Source organism: Lynx rufus, unplaced genomic scaffold (genome assembly GCF_022079265.1).
Source record: "Lynx rufus isolate CCGP_SWC_20201006 ecotype Redwood Valley unplaced genomic scaffold, mLynRuf1.p SCAF_1, whole genome shotgun sequence".
Lineage (NCBI taxonomy): Eukaryota > Metazoa > Chordata > Mammalia > Carnivora > Felidae > Lynx > Lynx rufus.
In genome coordinates, this window is record NW_025814823.1 from 82249674 (window position 1) to 82275771 (window position 26098).

Sequence of the window (26098 nt, forward strand, 5' to 3'; positions counted from 1 at the left end):
GGCTTCTTGTGTCTGACCACGTGCTTTCGCCCCTCGGTCGCTAGTGTCTCTCACCCACTGGTTCACAGAGGAGGCACCGGTCTGCATCCGGGCCCTCTGGACCCCACCCCTTTCCACAACGGAGGCACACGTCAGGTGGCCTGGTCCCTCAGTGTCCTTGGCTCACCCCAGCCTCCGCCCTGGGTCCCTAGTGGCTCTAAGCCACGGTGCTAGTGTTGTGAACTGACCCCAGGGAGCTCTCCCTCCCAGCAGATTCACCCCAGGCTCCGGCTGGGCATCTGGGAGTGTCCCTGGGGCAGAGCTACCTGGGTGTGGGCAGGGCTTTCACAGCTGGGCCTCATGCCTTTCTGTCTGTTGAAAAGGAGCTGTCCCAAGTTCTGTGTGAACACCGATGTCAGAAACATGAAGGGACCCACGAAGGGGCCAGAGTGCTTAAACCTGAGAGTTTGCTTCAGCCAGGACCCAGGAGTGACCCGTGTGGTCTGCAAACTATCCAGACTTAGAAATAAAAGTCATCAGGAAAATAGTATCTGTTGATTTGTTATAGGAAGTGTCTCCTTTGGGTTGCTTATCGCATGACCTAATGCAAACTTTCTTTGTCTAGAATATTCCTGAGGGAGCTGGAAAACTACACTGACTGCCCAGAGCTGGTTGGAAGGTGTTTTCTGGAACGGGTATGTACTATTTCAACATGTGCTTGATGGTGCCTTACTTGTTAAAATAATAATGACTTTAACGTGTTTTTGTTTTGTTTTGAGAAAGAGTATGGGGGGGCGGAGAGGGGCAGAGAGGGAGGGAGACACAGAATCAGAAGCAGGCTCCAGGCTCCGAGTTATCAGCACAGAACCCAACGCAGGGCTTGAACTCACAAACCATGTGTCATGACCTGAGCTGAAGTCGGACGCTTAACCGACTGAGCCACCCAGGCTCCCCAATAATGAGTTTAAACCCTATCACAGTCTCCTTCTAACCAACTGAAATGACAAAGTTTCACTCTGTTCCTGGTTTGCCTGAGAGGATGTGATACTTTCTGGAAGGGCCAAAAGTATATTTTTTCTCAAATCCAAAAAGTTCAAAAAAGGAAAAAAGTATAAAACATCAGCATTTCGAAATGCCAGATTTATAAAGCGTCTGTCTTGCCGGCACACGTTAGACAGAGCTGAACTTTTCTTGAGGTGGTGTTAGTGTCATGTCTGGTCTTTCCCTGGTCACCCCTCTCTGCCCACCCCCATACTAGCAGGTGTGGGACGGGTCCCCTTATCTTTCTCCCTTTGAAACTGCAGACAGCCCCTCTTCCAGGCAGGGAGAAGCAGTGGGAGAGGACAGGGCGTCTCCTCAGGCCAGCTTCACACACTGCTCGCTGAGCAGTGTGGCAAATGTAGCGAAAGTGAAGCCATTTTCACAAAATGAGATGGAGGCTGAGACGCGTCACCATGAACTAGGGCCATCGGGCAGAAGGAAGGAGAAGGGGCCACATTTGTCCTCCGACCCTGCCTGCTCACTGGGGACGCTTCTGGGTGCTGTTTGAGAATTGGGGTGGAGGGTTCCTTCACACTGCAGGTCAGTGGTTCTCAAAAGAGGCCCCCTGGCCGACAGCACCAGCATCCCGGGATCTTACGGGGAATGCAGGTTCTCAGGTCCCGGCTGCAGCTGCTGAAGCAGAACCTGAAGTGCGGCTCTGTGTCGTAACAAACCCGCAGGCGGTCCTGGTGCACACGCAGGTCTGCGCACAAGCCCTGCGTGTTCTTTCCCTGGAAAGTTTGCATGCACTTTCAGTCTGTTATCCTCACAGCACAGAGCCAGCCGCGTGGTGCTAAGCTGTGTGAAAGGCGTCTCAAGACTAGCGCAGCCCTGAGCAGTGGTCCCTGGGGGAGCCATTTCACAGCTGCCCCACAATGAAGGACGCAGTGTCTGTGGTGGAGAAGGTTGCACGGGGTGCGGGGCTGTCAAATCGCACCCCGAGGCACTCTGTGACGTGTACTCTGTCCCCGGCTCAGATGGAAGAGTTCCAGATCTACGAGAAGTATTGCCAGAACAAGCCTCGCTCTGAGAGCCTGTGGAGACAGTGCTCCGACTGCCCGTTTTTCCAGGTGTGTCTGGGGACCCTCCTAGTGAGAGTGCTGTCTCCTCATTAGCTGCCTGTCACACAGGGAACAAGAGGACCCTGTAAAGAGGTTTCTGGGACTTGCAGGAATGCCAGAGGAAGCTGGACCACAAGCTGAGTCTCGACTCCTACCTGCTGAAGCCAGTGCAGAGAATCACCAAGTACCAGCTGCTGCTCAAGGTGACGTGCCCGCAGCCACCTGTCGCCCCTGCTGCACCCTCCCAGCCCCGCACCCCTGCCAGGGCCCCGTCTCTTCACAGACCTGTGTGGAGGGCTCACTGTCCGCTGGCCATCATTGGGGTGGGGGGGGAGCACAGAGGTGACCAGATGGGCAGACTCGTGGAGCACACACTTGCCACTCGCCCTGGGCCGTGCGCTCACACACAGTCCTCCCTGCAAGGCCGGCCCCCGTGCGCAACCCAGTGGACGTGAAGGGCATGCCTTCAGCTGTCCCATGTTTGGGGGTGCCAGGTTGGAGACAAAAGAGTACCCAGGTCTAGGAGTGGGAAGGCGGGAGCTGCACAAGGGGCCTCGCCCCATCCAGGCCTGGCCGCCTGGCTCGGGAGGCGTCCCTTTGTGCAGCGTCAGGCAGGACTGTGGGAGTGAGGCACGGGGCGACGGGCCTGGGGGTGGCTTCCTGAGCTGGTCTGAGGCCCGCGCCCCGGGCAGACCCACCACGAGCGGCCTTGTCCGCGGTGCCAGCTGTGCAGGGAGCCGTGCTGCATGTCCTGAGGGTCCAAGCATGGGCACGCAGCACGGAGCAGAGCGTCCAGTGCCCTGCGGGTGTGTGAACGCGGCCTCGTCCCCCAGGAGATGCTCAAATACAGCAAGAGCTGCGAGGGGGCTGAGGACCTGCAGGAGGCACTGAGCTCCATCCTGGGCATCCTCAAGGCCGTGAACGACTCCATGCACCTGATCGCCATCACCGGCTATGACGTAAGGGCCTCCCCGTCCGCTGAGGAGCCTGGTGACGGTCCACCCACCATCCTCAAAGAGCTGTGCCTGGGGACATCCGTGTGCGGATGTATCACCTGCATATGCTGAGGCGTGCCCTGGCACACGGGGACATGGGAGCCTTCACACCTCCTGCACCCACACGTCCCTGCACCCGCACCCACACCCCCCTGCACCAACACCCTCGTGCACCCACACCCACAACCCCCGCACCCGCACCCACACGCCCCTGCACCTGCACCCACATCCCCCTGCACCCACACCCACATGCCCATGCATGCACACACCCCTGCACCTACACCCACATGCCCCTGCACCCATACACATACCCCCCTGCACCTGCACCCACACTCCCCTGCACCCGCAACCCCCTGCACCCACACCTGCACCCCCCTGCACCCACATGCCCATGCACCCACATGTCCCTGCACTCGCACCCACACGCCCCTGCTCCCACACCTGCACCCCTCTGCACCCACACCCACACACCCCTGCACCCACACACCCCTGCACCAGCACCCCCCTGCACCCACACCCACACCCCCCTGTACCCGCACCCTCATGCACCCACACCCACACCCCCTGCACCCACACCCACACCCCCTTGCACCCGCACCCACACACCCCTACACCCACGTACCCCTGCACCCGCACCCACACATCCCTGCACCTGCATGCCCCCACACCCACACACACATCCTCCCACACCCAGCAGATGGGACCTTTGTCCTAGTGGATGGTCCTCTACTGGCACGTCCTCACCACCCAGAGTCTAGCGTGTGCATCCTGTGGGTTTGGACAGCGTGTGAGGCCGTCTCCCTGCTGGAAAGCCCCTGTGCTCCACCTGTTCATCCTCCCTGGCCCATGACCACCCCCGGCTCCTGTCTCCCCAGTTCTGCTTTTCCCCAAACATTACATAGCAGTGGTCTATGGGACACAGCCCTCCCCCCCCCCCCCGGCCCAGGCGGCCTGCTTCTGTTTGGCGACGTGCACGTAAGGCCCCACTTTGTCCTGGGCTTAGGGGAACCTGAGTGACCTGGGGAGGCTGCTGATGCAAGGCTCCTTCAGCGTGTGGACAGACCACAAGAAGGGCCACACGAAGGTGAAGGACCTGGCCAGGTTCAAGCCCATGCAGCGGCACCTCTTCCTGCATGAGAAGGCCGTGCTCTTCTGCAAGAAGAGGGAGGAAAACGGGGAGGGCTACGAGAAGGCCCCTTCCTACAGCTACAAGCAGTCCCTGAACGTGAGTGAGCCTTAGTCCCTGCAGCCTCAGCCACGCTGCCCACTTCAGGCACGGGCCACTCTTATCTCTGAGTGTGGGAGTCTGGGACCCCAGGCGTCCTCAGCCCCCACCCCAAAACCGCTTCCATTGCTTCGGGGACCCACCAACACCTTTCAGGGATGGGGGGCCGGCTCTCATCCCGCGCACTCATGAGCCCATCTCCCTGCTTGGCGCTGTCAGATGGCGGCAGTGGGCATAACCGAGAATGTGAAGGGCGACGTGAGAAAGTTCGAGATCTGGTACAACGCCCGGGAGGAGGTGTACATCATACAGGTAGGGCTGGTGTCCCCGGGCCGGGTGCTGGGCACGTGTCAGAGAGGCCTGTGGCAAGAGCTGGTGTGTGTAGACTCTTCCGTGTGACTTTATCACCCGGAAGCCATTTAGGGGCATTGCCCTGGGCTGTCGCTACCCTGAACTGGGCCCAGGAGGAAGTACAGGAAACCAAGGTTAGGGTGCTCTGAGGGCGTGGCCGGGAGCACGGGCTTGCATGTGCCTGGATGGCACACCTGGGCCATGCTTATACACGTGACCGGGCTGCCTCACTGGTGAGGGCCGGAGGTGGGAGGCCATGAGTGTCCCCTGAGTCCGGTGAGCCCAGCGCCCTGTGAAGGGGCGCCCTTCACACCCAGACATGCTGGCAGGACGTGGTGGTCACGGAGCGCCGTCACCACGCACACCAGCACCGCCAGCCAGGCCCACGGCGATGACGTGGGTCTGCTCGGCACGGGCTCAGGCGTCAGCCCCAGAAGCTGCCAGAACAGTGGCCGGCCTGCTTCTCCAGAGTCCAGCTGCCCGCCCGTCACTCCCACAGGCCTCACACACTGCACCGAGGCCAGACGGCGGCCTGCTCCCCTCTCTCGCCCTGAGAGTTAGAGTCTACTTCAGGGTCTCGGACTCCTGTCAGACATGTCACCTGAAACAACACCCTGGGCCACTTCCCAGAGGAAGGTGCTCTCAAAGGGTGGTCTGTGCCCCAGGATTTCCACTGAGTCACGCGCCAGCGAGGGCGCAAAGCTGGTGGCCAGGCGGTCACAGCCCGCCGCCTGTGTGGCCCACAGACCCTTCCTGTCACGCCCATGAGGTGGTCCCAAGGCAAAGGGACCATTTCTCCTTCCTCCTGGGCAGAGCTCTTGTTATCAGTCCCCACGGTCATCCTCAGAAGCTACCAGGGTAAAAGCAAAGCGGCATCTTCAGGGAACATGCGCCCTTACCTCCTGGCTTTCCCCCTGGGGCACAGGCACCGACGGTGGAGATTAAAGCAGCCTGGGTGAGTGAGATCCGCAAGGTGCTGACCAGCCAGCTGCAGGCTTGCAGAGGTAAGAGGTCTGGGCCGCCAGCGGCTCCGCTCTGCTCCGGGCGCATTCCCACACATGTCCAAAGCAACTCCCAGATTGTTGGCTGTTGTTGGAGGTGCGGTCGTGCAGCGCGGGGTCTGTGTGTCCCTTCCCGCAGAAGCCAGCCAGCACCGAGCACTGGAACAGTCCCAGAGCCTTCCTCTGCCCACGCCGCCCAGCACCAGGTGAGGGAGCCACCTCCACTCAGGACCATGGGAGCCTGTCCCAGAGCCTGCCTCTGCATGCGCCACTGGGTGCACACGGCCCCTTCCCTGAACCTCCTCACTGGGAATTTTCTCCAAGCCCCCGGGGACGGCTTGTCCTCTGGCATTACGTGCTCGGGGGTCCATCCCTGCGGGCCAGCTTCAGGGACGGTGTCTCCGGCCCCACCCCTGGATGCTGCTGGCACAGGTGACTGTTAGCTGCCAGGTTTCCATGACGGTCGTGCTTCAGACAGGGCCTGTCGGGTGCCGAGGCGCAGAGCCACGCCCGCGGCTCACAGTTGATAGACACACACGTTTCGGGTGCCAGCCCTGAGGCTGGCTTCACGGGACCTTTTCTGCCCTTAGCCTTACTTTGTTACTGTATTCATTCACAGCTTTATTTTTCTGTTTCTTATATAAGCACATCTGGTCACTCGTGGGACAGGATGGGGGCTAAGTAAATAATGCATAGAACAATAGTTTGAAAAGAAAAAGGCCACCCCCCATCCCTGCAAGTCAAAAAATCAGCAACCATCTCCTACGTAACAGGAAGCAGGTGGATTTGTTCTCATTCAGTTCTGCCCGGTTAACCCGGAAGTGTGTGGAGGGCAGGATGGGGCCCCGGGGTCTCTGCCTCAGATCCTCAGGGAGGCTGGAAAACTAACCAGGCCACGTCCTCCTCCTTTTTTCATTAGTCCCTCGAAAGGGAACACAAGAAACATCAAAAAGCTGGAGGAAAGAAAAACCGACCCCCTAAGCCTGGAAGGATACGTGAGCTCCACGCCGTTGCCGAAGCCCCCCGAGAAGGGCAGAGGTGGGTGTCTGTGCGGCGCAGTCCCGTCCCGGCTGTCCCCGAGTGAGCAGACGCGTCCAGGACACGCACACCTCTCAGAGGAGAGCCTGTGTGAGCTGGCGTGTGTCCCCGAGCACCCCCACTCCGTCCCTCTGTCTTCCTTCGGAGATGACACAGCCCCGAGCTCAACCTCAGAGAGCTCCGCACTTTCCAAAACGCGCTTTGCTCTGCCGGGCCTTGCTGCCCTCACAGGTCAGAAAGGTAAAAGGCGCCTGCCTCAGACCCATGCCCCGGACGTGCCGCTCACCCCGGTGGCACGCTTCTCGTTCGTGTGGTGATCATTTGTGTGGACGGCCCGACAGGGGCGGCTGCCGCCGTCGTCACCACGTGCAGCCGTTCAGAAGCTTTGCCCACTGACCCGCTCTCTTCCCTGGCGCTGGCGTGTCTGTCCCACACATGGCCAGGGGCCTCTCACTGGGGGCCTTTTATTTGCAAAGGAGGAGGCAGGCTTCTCTGGCAAACCTTGCTCACAAACTGCACTCGTCTTTTGCTTTTTTGGTGCACCTCCTCCTGAACCCCCACCCCATCCTGCTCTGTCCTGCCCGGGACTGGCAGTGGCAGGCCCTGGGGTGCTCGCTATCACACAGGCCACATAAGGAATCCGCTGGGTGGGAACCTCGGAAAGCTTGTCTGCCTTGCAAGGCTCCTCGGTGGTGAAGCGTGTGGAGGGAAGGACACAGATGAGCCCACGAAGCCTGGAGCTCCGGCCGGGTCGTTACAGGACCACCCGCCCGATGCTAAAAGCCAGTGTTTACGAGTCGAGGATTCTTTTCACTCATCCAGAAAATTGGAGGGTTTTTTGTTTGTTTGTTTGTTTCAACTTACAAAATACTTTTAAGTTGGCCTCAAACTTTTTATTTTTAAAATATTTTTTCACGTTTATTTATTAAGAGAGAGAAAGGGAGACAGAGACAAAGTGCCAGTGGGGAGGGGCAGGGAGAGAGGGAGACACAGAATCCAAAGCAGGCTCCAGGATCTGAGCTGTCAGCACAGAGCCCGACACAGGGCTCGAACTCACGAACCGCGAGATCATGACCTGAGCCGAAGTCGGACGCTTGGCCAACTGAGCCACCCAGGCGCTGCAATCAAACTTTTTTTAAAAAAGGAGAGACGCGCTCTGGTGCCGTGTACTTTGCCAAGCATGGAAAGTGCATACACTACACACTTTTATGCAGAGTTGAGAACCCGCGACCACCTGTAGCCTGCTGAAGTGAGGGTACGATTGCCACCGTTGGCCCGAGCTGGGTCTCCTCTCCCCCCGTTCCCGGGGCCGCTCCTGTCACCCGCGGGACCCCGTGGCCAGCTTAGTCTTGTGCACAGGAAGCCACTTGGCAGCAGTGGGAACCGGCCTGCTGGCGGTGGCGTCCTGTCCCGCGTGAACACTGCTCCGCACGCCCCCCACGCCCTGCTTGCAGCCCCTCACTCTCCTGTCTGTTTTTGCCTCTTCCTTCTTCCGCAGCTTCTCCTACCAGTCCTGGCAAAAAAGCTAAGCGACATGAAGTAAAGAGCGATCCAACGCCTTTTGGTTTACGAGGTAGAGTGGCTCAGCCTTGTGACGTAGCCTGCCGTCCACGTCCCCATGCGGCTGGGGACGCTGTCTGCCTGGCCGGGGCTCGCCCCCTAGGACACAGATCACGATAGGTCTCTACCAGCCAGACGCAAATTCCTTGTTTTCTTCAAAAGCATGACGCTCTGGTGACAGATCTGTGATGACATCACCCTTCTCAGCTGGACTCCTGCCGGGTCTGCCCAGAACCAACCCCCTTAGAGGCTGCCGACACCTGGCCGGCATTCGGGTTGGGCTGTTTCTTGGTTGGCTGTGCCGCCGTAGGCCTCCCCCGTCCAGGGCGCCCACCCATCCCCTGCTTCTTGGTGGGAGAAGCCGACAGGATCTTGTCAACTGACCATCTTGCAGGGAGATGACCAGTAGTACAGACAGAGGGGGCCAAGCTCCGTGTTGGAACTCAGGCCATTTCTTGCCCCCTCATATCACGAGGGTAAAGTGCAGCCCCCAAAACCTGAAGATCCCCTGGCCCAGGCTGAGGGGCTGAGGTTCTCAGGAAGGATTTCACTTTGTGAACCACCTTGAGTTTTCCAGCAACTGTGAAGGTTCCCAGGGGCACAGGCTGAGGCTCTCCAGCATCCCCGGGGCAAGAGCTCGGAGGCCAGGGGCCTCGGCCCACCCTCTCGGCCTTCACAGGGATGCACAGTGCCCCGGGGCCTGGGACAGGAGTCATTTCTGCCCTGACAGCCTCATTTCCTACCTCACACCTGGAGACACCTGAGCACTGCCCTGGCTGAGTTCCCTTGGGCAGGAAGCTGGGGGGCTTCAGCCTCGCCCACGGCCACCCGCCCATGGTTCCTACCGCCTTTCAGCCAAGTTGTGTCTCCTCCCGTGACAGGAAGATGAGGCAGCCTCGTGAGGTCACAGTGGACATGACCTGAGTGCAGCGCCTGGGGCCCAACTGCTAGCCCCCCTTCACACCCTCCCCCTGCTCCCTATTGCCCATCCCACGCCCCCCCCAACCCGAAGCAGGTGACAGCGCACACGGGTCTCCTGGGGAGGCAGGTGACAGCACGCACGGGTCTCCTGGGCATTCTTGCACATACTTAGCAGCTTGCCCCCCAAAAAGAGTCATCTTCCCAATGTTTTACTCAATGCCGCTGTCAGGAACTATTTTGCAGAGGAGGGAGGGGACCCCACTCACCATTACCTGGGCCTGATGTCCTACACACTCACCCACACGTGCGCAGATCAAGTGGGTTGGTGACACTTCGCTTCCCTCTTGGGCCTCGGTACTTTCCTGTCCACCCCCCTGTCACACAGTCTTGACCCGGGGAGCCTGGTAGAAAGGCTTCCAGAGAGGCTGCTTGTCCCCACAGAGGCGAGCGAGCCCTTTGCACGCACTTGCTGTGACTCCCTCACATGCCTCAGCCTGTCGTCCTCAGGGAGGGCACGCCTCCTGCCACCCCACGTGTAATCTGGAACTGGTGTGCCCCGCCCGCAGCCAGCAAGCAGCCTTCTCTCCCAGACCCGCTTGCCTCTTGCTACACAGCCATGGGACACATGGCCTGATGCTCCAGACTGTCACCTAGTGCCAGCATCCCTGTGTTTGTTCAGAACCCGGAATCCGACATCTCCTGTCTCCCCACAACTTACTTGCATTCTCCCCCAAATGTCCCCCAAATGGGAAATACAGGTGCTACTCTTTGGGCCTACAAGGCAGTGGAAATGCTGATGAAGGGATGTGTGGGCATTTTATAAAGTCCCCAGAAAGATCTCTCCCCGCGTTTGCTGGCCCAGCCGAGCTCCGCGGCTGGAGCTCACACAGGCAGGCGGCCTGGCCTGGAATCCCAGCCTCACCACGTGGCCACGGGGGCTCAGCGGCCCTGTTAGCTTCCGTGTGCGGCGTCTGCTGGCCTGCGTCACAGCGCCCCTACCTCGTGGGCTAAGGGCCAGGACGGGCTGGCACAGGGCACGCGCGGCGAGCCTCAGCCCTTGTGTGAGGGGCGGCCCCCCAGGCGGTCGGCCGGGTATTCACCCTCCAAGCGCTAACTGCTAACTCCTTCCCTTTGGTGGCATTCGCTCCAACACAGCGGGATGGCAACGTCCCAGGCTAGTGGTTACTCAGGATCTCTGTGCTCCCCTGGGGCCACATGCAGGGGCAAAGCGGCAGGGCCTAAGGGACCACCTCCCTGAGGGGCTGGGGTTCGCTGTGTCCCCCCGGCTGGCGATGGAAGCAGGTGCCTGGGTCCCGGCCCCCTGGACTGTGCATGGCTGAAGCACCCGTGTCAGCAGCGTGCCCCAGTCTGCACTGCATCCCGCCGGAAGGTCTTGGCTGGCTCCTGGGAAGAGGGCACGTGCGGGTGGTGGGAACTGCACAGACCCCCTTCACACAGTGAGGGTGGTCCTCACTGTGGCCCGCTCTCTCTCAGGTTGGAGCAAAACGTCTCACCCCTCAGAGGCCCCTGAGGACGACGGCTGGTCGAGTGCTGAGGAGCTGATCAATTCCTCGGATGCAGAGGAGGAGGGCAGAGTGGGCCCCAGGAAGCTGGTAACCTTGGGTCCCACTGGGCGTTCAGCCTGGCCCTGCTGGCCCCTGGGCGGGAGAGCTTCAGAGCATGACCTTACCAGTGCCCCGCACTCGTGGCTGCTGCGGGCACATGTTAGGTGCCAGGGCCCCCTGGGGTTGTGTGCCCGCCCGCCTCCATCGTCAGACCAGCCTGTTTCAGAGGGAACGGTGCATACACCTAACTTGCCCTCCAAATAAGTAGACTGTTCTGAGGAGCCGCTGTAAAGCGATGCCTTCAGCTCTTACTTTCTAGAGAACTGAACTGCTTTAAGTATGGATTTGCATTCTTTTTTTTTTTACTTTTTTTAATGTTTATTTTTGAGAGAGAGAGAGCTAGAATAAGCGGGGGAGGGTCAGAGAGAGAGAGAGACATGGAATCCGAAGCAGGCTCCAGGCTCTGAGCTCTCAGCACAAAGCCCCACACAGGGCTCGAACCCACAAACCATTAGACCATGACCTGAGCTGAAGTCAGACGCTCAACCCACTGAGCCACCCCAGATTTGCATTTGAAACAAGGTCCTTTAACACAGCGGCAAGGAGAAGCTATTCACATATTAAATCATTAGAGTCGGGTGACACTAACAGATGCTTGGGGCACTCCATGCTGCCCTGGTCCTAGCTTCAGAGCTTTGTCCATGTGTACGTGTCAAACATGGAGCACAGACTGGGTACCAGGCACTGTGGAGGTACAAAAGACAAAGCAGAGAACAAAATAGACAAGACTCTCCACTCTCACAGGCAAGCAAAATAAAAGGTAGTGAATACGGAGCATACTAGGCGAGGATGACTGCCGTTTCAGATGGGAGGCCCGGGGACAGGAGGGCGCTCCAGGAAGAAGGAGCAGCATGTGCAAAGGCCCTGGGGCAGAGGACTATGTTTGTAGTGTTTGAGGCCGGCTGCAGCAGAGGGGGCAGCCAGACCACCAAGAGTGGGCCAAGGGCACTTTGCACGTTAGTTAGGATTTTTAACATGGTCACGGTGAGAGACCTCTGGCATCCGCTTACGATTAGGAGCTCTTCCCAACTTAAGGTGACAGTCACATGAGAAGCCTGACAAACAGCAGGGCCCTGATGAAATACTCATTGTCTGTCTCCTGTTGGATGCTGGAAGCCCATCTGGGACCTTGCCTGCTCCTGCTACGGCCTCACTCTGCGCTTGGGGTGGGGGGGGGGAGGTGTGTGGATAGGGTGGACTGTGCCCTTTGATACACTGTGTCCTGTGCCACCAGGTTCCAGGGAAGTACACGGTTGTGCTGGGCGATGAGAAGGAAAGCCCTGAAGCGCTTGCCGTGAGAAGCGGAGACGTGGTGGAGGTGGTCCAGGAGGGTGACGAGGGCCTTTGGTAAGACGTCGCCGGTGGTGGGCTCAGGCCCAAGACCCTGGGGCAGGCCCGCGGCTGGAGCCCCTGACCCGCCCCTGCCCCTTCCAGGTATGTCAGGAACCTGACCTCCAGCAAGGAGAGCTGGGTGCCGGCCAGCAGCCTCTCCACGCTCCTCGGCACGTCGGGCTCGGCTCAGTGCCTGAGCAGCTCAGGTAAGACCCCCGTGCCATGCTGGCTGCGACTCGAGCCCGCGGGGTCCGCGGCCTCGAGCTCGGGCGTGCAGATGCGAAGCCGCAGCCGTTCTTGCCTGGTTTTCCCGCAGAGTCCAGTGCAGGCTCCGCCCTGCTGAGCGCCTCGTCCAGCTGCAGCGAGAGCTGCGGGGCCCCCCTCTCAGACCTGCAGGGGTAGCGCCGGGCCGCGCAGGATGGCAGCCTGCGGACCTCTAAGTGTTCCTTTGCTTGGGCTTGCTTAGTTTGGTGAGGGACGGTGCTCTAAGACCCTGGGAAAGGAGGACCCTGGCAAGACCCGGAAGAGGAGCCGCCCGCTGCCCACGAGACTTGGCGGTGCAGACACAGGGGCACGCAGAGGAAAGGTTCTGGAAGATTCTGTCCTCCGGCCTTCACGCCAGGACCCCCCTGACGAAGGCGCAGAAGTCAGCTCCACGGGATGGCGGCACACCGGGCTTCCCCGCAGAACCAGGATGGACGGAGGGCTGTGGGGCAGCGGAGCAAACATGTGGCAGGTGCCACGGGGCCATCGTCCGCCTCCACCGGGCCGCGGTGGGGAGCCCGTCCCGGCCACTCGGCTTCGGTTCCTGCTGCATCTGGGCTGGTGCTTCCTGCAGGGATCAGCACGTTGTGGGAGGGACCGCTTCCCAAAGAAGTGGCCAACCTACTGACCCAACAGCTTGGTGGAGGACTTTTTGATTTTTACAAGAAAGCAGGGATTAATTCCATGGCCATTTTTTGTGGTACTCTGGCCGCTAATCTTTACCAAGAATCACTGTGTTTACATGAAATGACAATTTAATACTGTATTTGATACAAAACTATTTTCTGTTACTGGGGTTTACACTGCAGCGTGTTGTTTATACTGCTGGAGATTTGAGGGCTCTCTCTTGGGGACCAAAGCCCTCTCCAAGGCCGGCCTGGTCACCGGCGGTTGAAAACGCATCCCTCGATAAAATCCAGCAATGTTTCTACAAACAGGAGTAGTAGAAACCAAGGAGAGTCCTTTATCTGTGTAGGTTAATTTTCAAAAGAAAATTTAAACTATAATTTAAAATATTTAGTTTCTTTTCTACAAAAATGGGGAACTTGATTTTTTTAACTAGCTTCACGAATTAGAATTTTTTATCGTTTTTAAAGAATACATAAAGATGCAGTTTCCGCGGGGTACCACCTGAACCGGTGCCCACACAGGGCTCAGTGAAAGCTCCAGCCCTGGCACCTGTGCCGGCCTCCGCTGCTGCCTCCCAGGCTCGGGCAAGTCCCCCTGAACTCAGAAACGTAAAGGTTGCAGAGCTCATCACTGAAATCGAGGCAGAACTGGAAAAACTCTTCTGGTTTACCTTTTTGTGTTTCTCAAACAAACTCTGTTCTCCGGAAACACTTTGTGTATCTGGTGGGGCCGGATCTGTTTCTACGTGTGCTTACGTGGATGTGTGTGCATTGGTGTCCCGCGTTAGGGACGCACGCGGCCTCCGCGATGCTGGAAACCGTCACTTTACTGCCCTCCCTGAGTCCCGCGCCCACCGCAGCCTGCTCCCGGCCACACGCGAGCCCCCACCCTGGCCGCCCCTGCGGTGCGTTAGAGAAAACAGCCGTGCAAGACTCAGCAGCTTTCCTCAGTGCCCCCCGATTTACTCAGTGCGCTGACTGTGCAGAGACCGCCCCAGCCGCCTCGCCCAACACCCCCCCCACCATTGTAATCTCTTCCTCATAAAGGCACTTTAAAACCTCGTGTTTCAGTCATTGCTTTTTGTTTGGTTTGGGGTCTTTTTTTTTTTTTATTGCTGATGTAAATGAAATTTAAAAAATCAGAGTTCTTTATTGTATGGATGGAGTTTGAATAAATATCAGCCCCTCTTGCTGTCTGCCTTCATCTGTAAAAAGCCCAGAATTCTGCTCATCGCGCTCAGCTACACACAGCACTGCAAGCGCCGTTACAGGGGAGGCAGGTGGCGAGCAGGACCCAGACTGTGTCCCCTATGCTTCCCTTTGTCAGAAAATGATGGAAATAAAGTAAGCGTATTGTGTCAACACTGTGAAGGTAACAAAAGAAATGCAGACTCCCAGTGCTGGGACATTGGGGTCCGGTGGCGGAAGGGATGTGGTGGGGAGGGAAGCGTGACGGGCGGAAGCAGGAATCCGGAAGAGCAGCCGGGAGCCACTCTCTCCCACGACGCTGGAATCGTGCTAGGCTGACCTGCCAGGAGGGGATCAAATCGGATGCATCACATAATTCCTGAAAGACACCATCAAACAAGATCACACAAGTGCTGGAAGAAAAGACAAGAACAGAGACTAACAAACCCTGACCTCCCGGGAGCCCCTCCCACAGACCTGAGGGCTGTGCCCCAGAGGCAGGTACACTGTTGGGGTTGTCCACTGGAGCGCCTGTCCCCCAGTCCAAGCAGAAGGCGTGGCCATGAGCAGAGGGTCGGGGAGGGGGCCGCTGTTCACACGGGGCTACGCAGGCTGGCCCTCTGCACTCAGCCACCCTGTCCTCCTCCCCTCGCCCCTCCTGGCCCGGGGTCTGGGGTAGGACTGCTCGGTACAGTGCTTGGTGGTCTTTCATGAAGAAAAAGCCACTTGGAAGCATCAGTGGGGAAGCGGTGCCTCAGCCACGACCCCGCTGGCCTGTGCTGTCCCCCACCTCCCCAGAGGACCCTGGGACTCGAAGGCTTCAGTCCAGCACATGTCCCAAATCCAGGCTGCCTGGCAGCTCACCCATGGGAATCCCATTTCCCCACAGCTTTGGGCAGTTGGAGGAGGAGCGTCCCTTCCCCACGCCTCCTGGCCAGTCACCCACTGAGTCCACGGCCAGACACTCCTCGTGCTGCTCTGAGAACAGCCCAGCCGCGGCCCCGCTCAAGGGGAAGCATAGGCACCTGCTGACGGTGTCCCCAGGATGCAGTCTTGCTCAGAAGCAGGACCCTTGCCGGTAGAATTGGTTATGATGAGTCACACTGGAGTGGGGGCCCTGACCCACGGGTAGTGTCTCTGTAAGGAGAGTTAGATCGGGACACACACCCAGGCCGACTGCAGGTGGGGCACAGAGGCCCCCAGAACTCCCCAGCGGGAAGGGGCAGGCAGGCCCTCCCCCGGAGCCTCCAGAGACAGCAGGGCCCTGCACAGACACCGTGCCCAAGGGCCTGTGGCCTCCAGAGCCGGCACAGGATAGATTTCCAGTACGGTAAGCCCCGCGAGTGCAGCCCTGTCATGGGGCCACCAGGAGTCAGGAAAGTGCTGAGCTCAAGGGCGGCTCCCCTGCAGCCTTTGAGAGCAGGGCTCAGGGGTGCTGCATGTGGACTGACATGGGACCGACAGCACCTCCACCTGCTCGGGCGAGACATTCGCCAGATTTAGGGGTAGAAGCTCAAGGCTGAAACGCTTCTCCCCAAGCTGGGAGGAAACGGAGCCAGGACTGCCAGGCCATCCAGAGAATCCCCAGAAGGTGCGGCAGAAAGCGGGGGGTTCCCCTCCACCAACAACAGACTCCCAAGCAGCCAGCAATCGTAACCATTAGTAACACCTGAGGTGATCAACAAAACATGTTCTCTGCAGAGACTGACTCTCCCACTTGGGGAGTGGAGCTGGGACCCTGCCTGCAACAGCTGGGCCGTGTGGCTCCCACGCACGGGAGAGGAACAGAGCGGGCGTCCCCAGTCTCCACCATTTGCAGAAAGGATATTTCAGAGGGTCGAGGCCAGACCCCACTGGAGGCTGGACGCCCACGTGAGCCTTGTTGGGGTGACTGACGATGTCCGAGGGCCCAGGATGGTCCAGGTCAGCACAGAAGCCGGGCAACCAAGACGGTTGGTCACCGCGGCTTGCGGCCTGGGCCCAAGAGGGCCCGGAGGGACACAGAGCAGGGGGTTCACTTCGGGGCAGGTGCCCCAGGGCAATAGGCCCTGTGTGGGTCTCCACCCACACCGAAGATCCACTCTCCTTGTCCCCAGAGTTACTCTGCAGGCACACCTACCCCCAGCTTGGATCTGTTTCCCAACTGCGGCCCTAAGTCCCCAGGGCTTCAGATTCTCAACCGCATTTGAGGAGCACGCACCAGGTACACATCCCGACACAGACACTTCTGAGAGGGAACCCCTACTTCGCGGTCACAGCTGTGCAGTGGGTACAGACAGCGTCTTCCTGTCCCCAGCGTCCCCCGCACGCCCCGCCCCTGGGTTTGGGAGGCCAGGCCTCCCTCCCCACCCTCCGTCCCAGCTTGGAGGCTGGGACTTTGCCCGCCTTCCCAGCACGCCTGGAATGTCAACAGACCGTGTGACACAGGCCTCGCCATGGTGTCTGGGTCCCGCGGGCCGGCCCTCCTCTGCTCTCTGCTCGGCCTGCAGGCATCTCTGGCCGCAGGTATGTCAAGGTATAGGGTCCCCTGTAAACGCTGTGTGAGGGGCTGCGGGAGGTTGGTGACCACCTTTCTGGTGGGCACTCCTGTCCCCCCGGGGTGCTTGCTGGCGGCTCCCATGTGATCTGCACGCAGAGTCAGGGCTCGAGTGCGAGGGGGTATGTCTGTCCCCTCCCGTTCTTGGTTGGCCAGCACCAGGAACAGGGTGGGGACCCTGGACTGCACATTTCTGTGACCGAAGCCACCCTCCCTGCCACTACTGCACCAACGGGCCTAGCTAGGAGGACAGCGGGACACTATAAGCTGTCCTCCTTGTGACTTGTCACTACCGCGGGGTGGCCGTGGTGGAGACAGCAGACACTGCCCCCCCCCCCCAAACAGCCAGCCTGCGATGGCATGGGCGCCGGCCAGATTCCTGCAGGAGTCCAGGGGACAGCGCGGGCTCCTGGGAAAGACAGCGGGGTGGGAGGGCGGGAAGACGCGGCGGTGGCCAGATTCCCCCTGTAACCACCAGAGGTAACTGGTTCCCCGAGAGCTTTGGTTCACATCTGCTGCCCCTTGAGGGTCACCCAGGCAGGTCTCCACCCGCCCCTCCATTTGAGGGTTCCCTCGACCTCTCCCTCCAGACCAGGGGCTCCGCAGGAATACAGAGGCGAGACACTGTCACTGTGAAGAACACATGGGGTCTCCCTCCGCCTGGGCGGCCCGGCAGCTGCTCCTCCCCCTCCTGCCGCCCCATCCTCCCCTGCTGCTCACCTCTCTGTCACCCGCCCCCCCTCCCCAGGCCCCTGCGGCACCTTTATCCTTGCACTTTCGGTGAACGTCCCCGTGCAGGGACGCAGCCCGTGGCCTTTTGATTATGGAAGTTGACTAGACGCTTTGCAACAGAGTAACTTTTAATCCCCGGAGTTCATTTTCTATGTAGACTCCTCCCACGAGTTACATAAGCATATGTATGTGCATATGTACATCTTATTTACAAAAGGGATTACACAGTACAGATTATCGTATCATCTTCTGGTTTCACTTAATATTGTATCTTCTTAAGCGTGTACTTCACGCGAACGAGGACACCTTCACGCAGTGGCTCTGCCTGCTGTCTCCAGGCTGTCCTTGTGGCCGGGTTCGAGTGGCCGCCTCTGAGGACGTCCTTGATATAAATCCTACAAGTGAGGCGGCCGGGCCCGGAGCGACCCCCCACAGCCGCCGTGTTTCCCGTTGCCTTACTCGGAGGGACGCGAAGGTTCCGTGCGTCGGCGCCGTCTGGGCGTGGCCAGCGGCCAAGGGCTCACGGACGGTTCCTCAGTCTTCCTCACCCAGGAGGAGGCCCACGGCGTCCTGCGCAGGCACCGGCGTGCCAACTCCTTCCTGGAGGAGCTGAGGTCCGGCTCCCTGGAGCGTGAGTGCGGGGAGGAGCGGTGCTCCTTTGAGGAGGCCCGGGAGATATTCCAGAACGCCGAGAGGACGGTGAGTCCGCCCCCAGGGGGCGCCCTCCGCGCTGCCCGGCGTCGGTCCGTCTCCCTACTCAGAGGTCGAGGGCCCCGCGCACCGTGTCGGGGTCACGTTCCCACAAGAACGGCTCTCGGGGCCCCTGCAGTGACCATGGACGGCGCCTCTCTGCGCGGGGCCCTCATTTCCAGCCGGAAAACGCGCTTTGAAAAGCAGGCCCCGGGGGTGCCCTGCCTTCCCATGGACGGTGCCCGCCCCCGACCCTCCGTCCCCAAAGCGGCCCGAGCTCCGTGCAGGGGCTGCCGATGGAGCAGACGGCGGGGACGCTGGCCTGGGCCTCTCCCAGCAGCCCCCGCAGGCGCGGGCGAACACCTCGACGGCGGCTTCAGAGAGCAAACGTGTCGGGGCCGCTGCAGAGAGCCGCCCCACGGCTGTTTGCACGCTGGGAAAGGCGAGTGTCCACGCTGTCCCGCTCCACTCGGGGTGTGGCTATGAGGGGACAAACCCACACTTCTCTTCAAGGATCGTCTCACGCTCACAGGACACTCACCTCACACAGAACACTCGCCTCACACAGGACACTCAGCTCACACTCACAGGACACACACTTTGTGTTCAAAGGACACCTGCCTCATTCTCGCAGGACACACGCCTCACACTCACAGGACACCTCACACCAAACAGGAAGTAGGACTGTTTGAGGTGGAGGCTCACATGACCTTTTCCAGGTATAGTAAGGATGGTCATTTCCTTCATTTGTGCCCCACTTGGGTTTTCAAGGCATTTCCCACAGTTGTCTTATTTTATTCTTAGAGTGATCCTGTGAGTTTCAGTTTGCTTGCCCAGAACATTCCTCAGGAATCCGTATTATTGGAGCCTTTGCATCCATTAGCACCTTTTCCTCCTGTCGCCCTGTGTGTGGATGGTCCCCCATCACCAGAGAAGGAAACGGAGGCTCAGAGAGCACGTGTCTTGTCCCAGGGTCACATCTTGGAGGTGGTGGAAGTGGGGCAGAAACTCTGGAATTCTGAATCGGGACAGGGAAATTTGTGACCTCTGGTGGCCTTGGCCATCTGGGGTGGAGGGGTGGGATTAGGAAACACCCCCTTGCCCTGGGTGAACTCACCTCTTCTCCAGAGGAAAAGTCTGGCTTCCAGAGCCCACCGCAAAGGGCACCAGGCCAGAAGCACCCGGACCACCTCACTTCACCCCAAGTCCCCCGTTCATTCTGTGGGGACCACAGATATTTGTCAATGTGTGTCTCACGCGGCTTCCTCTTTGTCCCCTCAGAAGCAGTTCTGGGTTTCTTACAACGGTGAGTAGGTGAACGGCCCATTTCGCCCCTGGCCAGCCTCCCCCTCAGCTCCCCGACCCTGGGTCGCCCCTGCCCGCCGGCCTCCCCCTCAGTGCTCTGAACCTGGGTCTCCCCTGCCTGCTGGCCTCCCCCACAGCGCCCCGACCCTGGGTCGCCCCTGCCCGCCGGCCTCCCCCTCAGCGCCCTGACCCTCGGTTGCCCCTGCCCGCCGGCCTCCCCCTCAGCGCTCTGACCCTGCCTGGGTCGCTTCACAGATGGGGACCAATGTGCCTCGAATCCGTGCCAGAACGGGGGTTCCTGTGAGGACCAGCTCCAGTCCTACATCTGCTTCTGCCTCGACAATTTCGAGGGCCGGAACTGTGAGACAAGTGAGGACCCCACAGTTTGCGGGCAGAGCCCCCACGAGGCTGATGGGCACGGCTGGGCCAGGCGGGGGCTGGGCCCCAGCCTCGGTGGGAAATGGGCTCGGTGACCGTGAGACGCTTGGATCTGAGACCCTCGGGTGCTAATTCTTGATCGCCCCTTGTCTGCTTCTGGAAAATACAAACCCCTTGGGCTCCCAGTGCTGGGGAATTCGGATACACCTGGACAGGGCCCCGGGGAGGGCACGTTATCACTGCCCAGCATCCCACTGAGACAGTGAGTAAACTTCATCTTCCCTACTTGCTATTACGAAAGTGTGAACTATTTTTTCACCATTCTAATGTTAAAATACTGCGAGGTTGAGGGGTTCCTTGGGCCGTCTCAGGGTCAGTAATTGGCTGGGAGGACTCATAGCACTCTCTGAAGGCCAACAGACTCAAAGTTACGGTGGAAGGCTACAGATTGAAGTCAGCACGGAGACCAGTGTGAGCTTCCAGGTGTTCTCAAGCAGTGGGGTCTTACAGACAGTCTTCCTTTCTCCAAGAACAAGGTGTGACGAGACTTAGGGAGTATCACACTGAGCCTCCACGTCCAGGGGTCTTCTTGGGACTCAGTCACGTACACATGACTGACCTCCCACATGGCTGGCCTTAGTCTCCAGCCCCTCCAGAGGTCGAGGTGATACCCCACCATGAATCACATTGTTACACCATCCAGTGTGGCCAAAGGCCCCCAAGGAAACATCATTCTTATCAGACAGATGGAATTAAATTAAAAGTGTCCAACTTAATCAGCAAGGGTGTGGCGGTCACCTCCCAGGAGCTGAGGGCAAAGGCAAATCTCTCTTTGGGTAACTTCAATCCTTTGCCACATGTGTACACTCTGATATTCAAGGAGCTCTTGTGGGCCACAGCCACCTTCTGCTCTAAGCAAACCAGGGAGAGTAAAGGAAAGACTAAGGAAGAGGCTTCTTGCCAGTTATCTGGGGCTACAAAGCCTCAGTGTCCTTGCCCAGCCCTTTATGCTCAGGAGCCCTGGTGTGAATCCCTCAGGAGCTTTGATGCTCAGGAGCCCTGGTGTGAATCCTCCAGGACCATGGTGCTCAGGAGCTCTGGTGTGACTTCACTTCCAGGCCAGGCCTTCCTGCTGGGGGCCCTCAACTGGCACAGAGAGCTAACCCCATCTCCCACATCCTAGCACTGCCCTTCAGAGAGGGTGAATGTTCCTTATCTCCATCTGTCCGAGCCAGTGGTCAGCCCCCGCCAGTTCACTGGGGCACCTGGGCCTGGCTATGGAACCATCTCATCTGCCTGGCCTCTTGCCAGCAGGTATCCAATTGCGGTGAACACTTTTACTGTCCCCAGGCCCTCCCCAGCTCCCACTGGCTGCTGGGAGGGGAGCACAGAGGCCCCATGTGTCAGCCCTATGTCCCAACTGGCTAAGCTGCTCAGACGTGAGACCGCACACAACCCCAGGTCACCCTTCCGGATCGATCCAGAGCAGGCTGGGATCTGGCTGTCTCTGCAGCCAACAGCTAAGCACCGTTTTCATGCAGAATGAGGGCTGGCTCTCCCTGACTAGCACAGGCCCCTCTCAGTCTGTCCCCTTCCTGTCCTCAGACAAGAATGACCAGCTGATCTGTATGAACGAGAACGGAGGCTGTGAGCAGTACTGCAGCGACCATGCAGAGACCAGGCGCTCTTGCCGGTGCCACGAGGGGTACGCGCTCCAAGACGACGGGGTGTCCTGCGCTCCCACAGGTAACGGTCCTCAGGGGCCAGCTCCGGGGGCTGTGCTCTGTTTTGTGCCCAACGAGCAGCCAACCATTCCTGTATGGCTGACAGATGACAAGGGTATCACTCACTGAACACCTACTACACGCTGACCACGCCTTGCCCACTCGAGAACAGGCCACAGCAGGAGCCGCTCCAGAGTGGCTGGTCAACCTGCCTGTCCAAGGCAGGTCCAGAGGAGCCAAGGGAGGCCCTTCCCGCCCCACCGCTGTCCTGTGGGGCACCCCATGGCCACACGTGGGGTCTGCACTGACTGTGGCACAGTCTGGATGCCACGTCTTTTTTTTTTTTTAACGTTTATTTATTTTGGAGACAGAGAGAGACAGAGCATGAATGGGGCAGGGTCAGAGAGAGGGAGACACAGAATCTGAAACAGGCTCCAGGCTCTGAGCAGTCAGCACAGAGCCCGACGCGGGGCTCGAAATCAAGGACCGCGAGATCATGACCTGAGCCGAAGTCGGACACTCAACCGACTGAGCCACCCAGGCACCCCAACCACATCTTTTTTTAAAAGGAGAGCACTTTGAGGAAAATGTAAATTTTCCCCAACCCGGTCTCGAACTAACACAGTCCCAGCAGCTCAGGTGCCCAGGCCTGTCTGTCCAGAGTGAAGTGGGCCCCACCCCCACTAGGGCCTGAAGCTCAACCCCCACCTCTAAGTGGTGTCTCCGGGCCCGGGGACTTTACTGCGGAAACCAGAGGAGCCGGGTGAAAGTGCTGTGGCCCAAGGTCTGGTCAGCCTTTAGACAAGCGTCCACCTCCTCAGGCAGCACGTCGCTCCCCTAGGGCGACTGGCAGAACCCAGTTTCAACAGGGAGGCCCTCTGTCCCTGCAGAAGCAGCTCCCACAGGGGTGGGCCTGCCCTGCCAAGGGCGTGCCTGCAGGCCGTGGAGCCTGTCCCTCAGCAGCTGTCCCTCCAGCACGGACCCCGTGGCCTGACGACCTGTTTCCCACAGTGGAGTATCCGTGTGGAAGAATACCTGTTCTGGAAAAGAGAAATGGCCGCGACCCCCAAGGCCGAATTGTGGGTGGCAAGGTGTGCCCCAAAGGAGAATGTCCCTGGCAGGTGAGGCTCCAGGGCCCCTGGAGGGAAAGCAGGAGGTCGGCCGCGGGACCCCGGCCCCTCGTCTCCTTCCACTTTGCTCCGAAGCCCACGCCTGCGCGCTCACCTCCGTCCGTCAGTCCTGGTGTCAGCACCCCCAGCAGCACCTGCCTTCTGGCTCTCCCCTCCCGTCTCTTCCCGTCTCCTCCTCGGGGCTGCTGCCTCTCTCCCCTCCACAGATGGGGGAGTCCAGGCCACTGGTGGCAGATGGCAAAGGGAGGATTTGAACCCGCCACTATCTGCCCCTGGAAACGGAGGCAGGGCAGGCTGTCCCTGCACGTGCTCAGGTGTGTGGGGCAGCCTGTGAGCCTGGTCCCTGTTGGAAATGCGGAGCCTCAGGCCCCCAGACCCACTGGGCCAAAATCCACCTCTCACAAGAGCAGCACGCATGCACTCGGGTTTCAGAGCCGGACCCAGTGGTCCTCCGGGCCCTGCACGTGGACACCCGAGTTGGACTGTTCAGAGTTGTTACCACACAAGAGCCTTGGAAGGGATGATGGTGGCTCACCAGTCCCCCTGGGCCTGACTCCAGGTCGGGGCAGCCCCAGTCCTCCAGCTTTGCTGCCATTTGGCCGCGTGCAGACCAGAAGCGGCATTTTTGGCTGAGCCGGTGGCCCCTCCCACCGGCCTGGCCCTGCCCCATCCCACCTGCCACAGGTGGGAGCAGGCGGTCGGGGCCTGCGTGGCACCTGTGCGGTCCCAGGCCCACTCCTCAGCTGGCAGGACCCGGGATTTTGGTGTTCCGAGGATAACGTAAGCTAGACGCGTCCTAGCGGAACTGGTGTGTTCACCAGACTGCCCAGAACTGGCAGTGTGTGCGGCGGAGGGACCGCACGGGTGGGTCTCTGTTGTTTACAGCAGACAGCACCTGGGAGGGCTCTGTGCAGGGGGAGGGGGCTGCAGCATGCACGCGCCCCCAGGTCCTCAACCCCAGGAGAGAGGTGGGGAAACTGAGGCCCACTGAGATTCAGGCTCCAATCCAGCCAAACCACTACCCCAGGCCTCCTCTCGTGACTGTGGCTGCAAAGCCAACATCAGCTCCTTCCGCCTGCCCGCGGTGGGAAAACCACTGCGGGGAAAAGGCCTGCACCCAAGCTGCACTCAGGACCCGCTCAGCACCCTCCTTGCTTTTAGGGAGAAGAAAAGGAAGCATTTATGGGGCCCACTGTGCACCAAGAATTGTGCCCGGTGCCGCGGCACGTGCCCTCTTCCCCCCTACGCTTGGCCCGTCTTTGTGGACCAGTCTTGCCAGCTCCTGCTGGTGGTGCCAGGGATGTGCAGGGGAACTGACACCCACGCCCCGTGGTCGGGCCAGTACCCGCAAGCCCCCTGTTGCCTTAGCTGGCTGGGGAGACGGGCCGCGAGGGCCCTGGGTGCACGGGAAAAGCGCTCCCCACGGAGGGGTGACGCGAACTCTGCTGTGCCCGGCCAGGCTGCACTGAAGCTGGACGGCGTGCTGGTGTGTGGGGGCGCCCTGCTCGATGCTGCCTGGGTGGTCTCTGCGGCCCACTGCTTCGACAGAATCAGGAACTGGGAGAACCTGACGGTGGTGCTAGGTGAGTTTTGTGGCTCCTCCACCTGCTGAGCATGGCTTGTGAGCGAGACCTGCCACAAGATGAGTGCCTCCAAACAGAGAAGTGGGCAATGTCCGGGCGGACCCCGGTGCCGCAGGGTCCCACTGTGGCCACGGTCCCCCGGCCTCTCCACCCACGGAAAGTCACAGAGGTGTTGCTCTGCTCTACTCCCTTCTCACTTGGGCCAAGAGCCCCAGGGTTGCCTGGTGGGTGATGGGACGCCAAGCACCCCCAGGGAGGGTCTGGGAAGAACTGGGGGGATCCACCACCCCTCCTCACGTGCCCTCAGCACCCCCAGATTCACCCAGATTCGCCCTGATTCACACTCCACGAGGAGCCCTGCGGTGGCTGCCTGGGGGTGCCGCTCCGGCCAGCCTGGGACGGAACACAGGGCCCCTTCTGCCCCAGAAGTAGGCTGAGGGGCGGGGTATGAGCGGTGCCGGTCCCCCGCAGGCGAGCACGATCTCCGCAAGGAGGAGGGCGAGGAGCAGGAGCGGCACGTCGCCCAGATCATCCTCCCCAACAAGTACATCCCCCGCAAGACGAACCATGACATCGCCCTGCTGCGCCTGCGGACGCCCGTGGCCTTCACCAACCACGTCGTGCCCCTGTGTCTGCCCGAGAAGGCCTTCTCCGAGAGGACGCTGGCCTTCATCCGCTTCTCCACCGTCAGCGGCTGGGGCCAGCTGCTGGACAGGGGCATCACGGCCCTTGAGCTCATGGCCATCGACGTGCCCCGGGTGATGACCCAGGACTGCCAGGAGCAGTCACACAGGAAGGCGGGCTCTCCAGCAATCACCGAGAACATGTTCTGCGCCGGCTACCTAGACGGGAGCAAGGATGCCTGCAAGGGGGACAGCGGGGGCCCGCACGCCACCAAGTTCCAGGGCACCTGGTACCTGACAGGGATCGTCAGCTGGGGGGAGGGCTGTGCAGCCGAAGGTCACTTCGGGGTGTACACCAGGGTCTCCCAGTACATCGAGTGGCTGCGCAGGCTCATGAGCCAGAGCCCAACCTCGGGAGGCCTCCTCCGGGCCCCGCTGCCCTAGCCTCAGTGCAGGGCCACCCTAATAAAGCTGCCACTCGTCCCTGCTCTGTTCCAGAAACACCCTGCACTTCTGGAGTGGGGGAAGGGGGTGCAAAGCTGGCTGAGCAGGATGTGCCCGGGAGCACCGATGTGCCTGCCAGGGAGGGGACGCACTGTTTCCCAGGGGACCGTGCTCCCCTGACTGCCGTTGTGGTGGTGCGTGTGCACGTCGGCATGCATACATTGGTGCCTACACATCAGCACACACACACCTGCATCCACACATCGGCGTGCTTACACTTGTGTGCTCACACTGGCACACACACCTGTGTCCACACACTGGCGTGCTCACACTTGCGCGCTCACATCTTTATGTTCCATTCCTGTCTCTTTGCACAAGCATGTCGCCCTCATTTCACGTACATGGGAAGCATCATCCATTCATCCTGGGGACTATCCTTCCAGATCTTTCTGTGTACGTAGCTTTGACCATAAAATGTGAGGCTGTCACCCTCCATATGGCGTTTGTCACTGGCCCACCCGTGAGCACACCTCTGGAGCGCCCTCCTGCCATCCTGGAGCGCCCGTCCTCACCCTGTTGAGGCCCTGCTTGTCCTGGAGCCACGCTTTCTCTCACGCTCACAGCACCCCGGAGATGGCCCTTCCTCCACCGAGGCTGTTTTCCAAAACCAAGAGCACATGGGCAGGTTTTGGAGGCTGTGGTTCCCCAAACCCTACAGAACCGGACGTCCTCTTCCCGCCAAG

General features: G+C 59.9%; 2 protein-coding genes across 11 annotated transcripts in view; both read left to right on the forward strand.

The window, feature by feature from the left end:
- MCF2L (MCF.2 cell line derived transforming sequence like) overlaps positions 1–14226 on the forward strand; it is a 128538-nt gene extending 114312 nt beyond the window's left edge. For 5 of the 10 annotated variants that reach the window (XM_047081840.1, XM_047081849.1, XM_047081857.1 and 2 more), the window contains 14 exons: positions 605–674; positions 1998–2090; positions 2192–2284; positions 2915–3040; positions 4080–4301; positions 4521–4613; positions 5578–5656; positions 5793–5859; positions 6573–6691; positions 8190–8264; positions 10667–10785; positions 12032–12144; positions 12232–12335; positions 12446–14226. In XM_047081840.1, the coding sequence (XP_046937796.1) occupies positions 605–674; positions 1998–2090; positions 2192–2284; positions 2915–3040; positions 4080–4301; positions 4521–4613; positions 5578–5656; positions 5793–5859; positions 6573–6691; positions 8190–8264; positions 10667–10785; positions 12032–12144; positions 12232–12335; positions 12446–12531 (1459 nt within the window). In that variant the 3' untranslated portion in view covers positions 12532–14226. Of the gene's footprint in view, positions 1–604; positions 675–1997; positions 2091–2191; positions 2285–2914; positions 3041–4079; positions 4302–4520; positions 4614–5577; positions 5657–5792; positions 5860–6572; positions 6692–6838; positions 6932–8189; positions 8265–10666; positions 10786–12031; positions 12149–12231; positions 12336–12445 lie in introns of those variants that run through there. The other 5 variants (XM_047081896.1, XM_047081865.1, XM_047081872.1 and 2 more) reach the window with 5 other exon arrangements.
- Positions 14227–16645: 2419 nt separating this feature from the next.
- F7 (coagulation factor VII) lies at positions 16646–25355 on the forward strand. The gene is made up of 8 exons (XM_047086569.1): positions 16646–16715; positions 18017–18177; positions 19450–19474; positions 19729–19842; positions 21457–21597; positions 22587–22696; positions 24165–24288; positions 24760–25355. The coding sequence occupies exons 1-8, from the start codon at positions 16646–16648 to the stop codon at positions 25353–25355; spliced, it is 1341 nt and encodes a 446-aa protein (XP_046942525.1).
- The last annotated feature ends 743 nt before the right edge of the window (positions 25356–26098 follow it).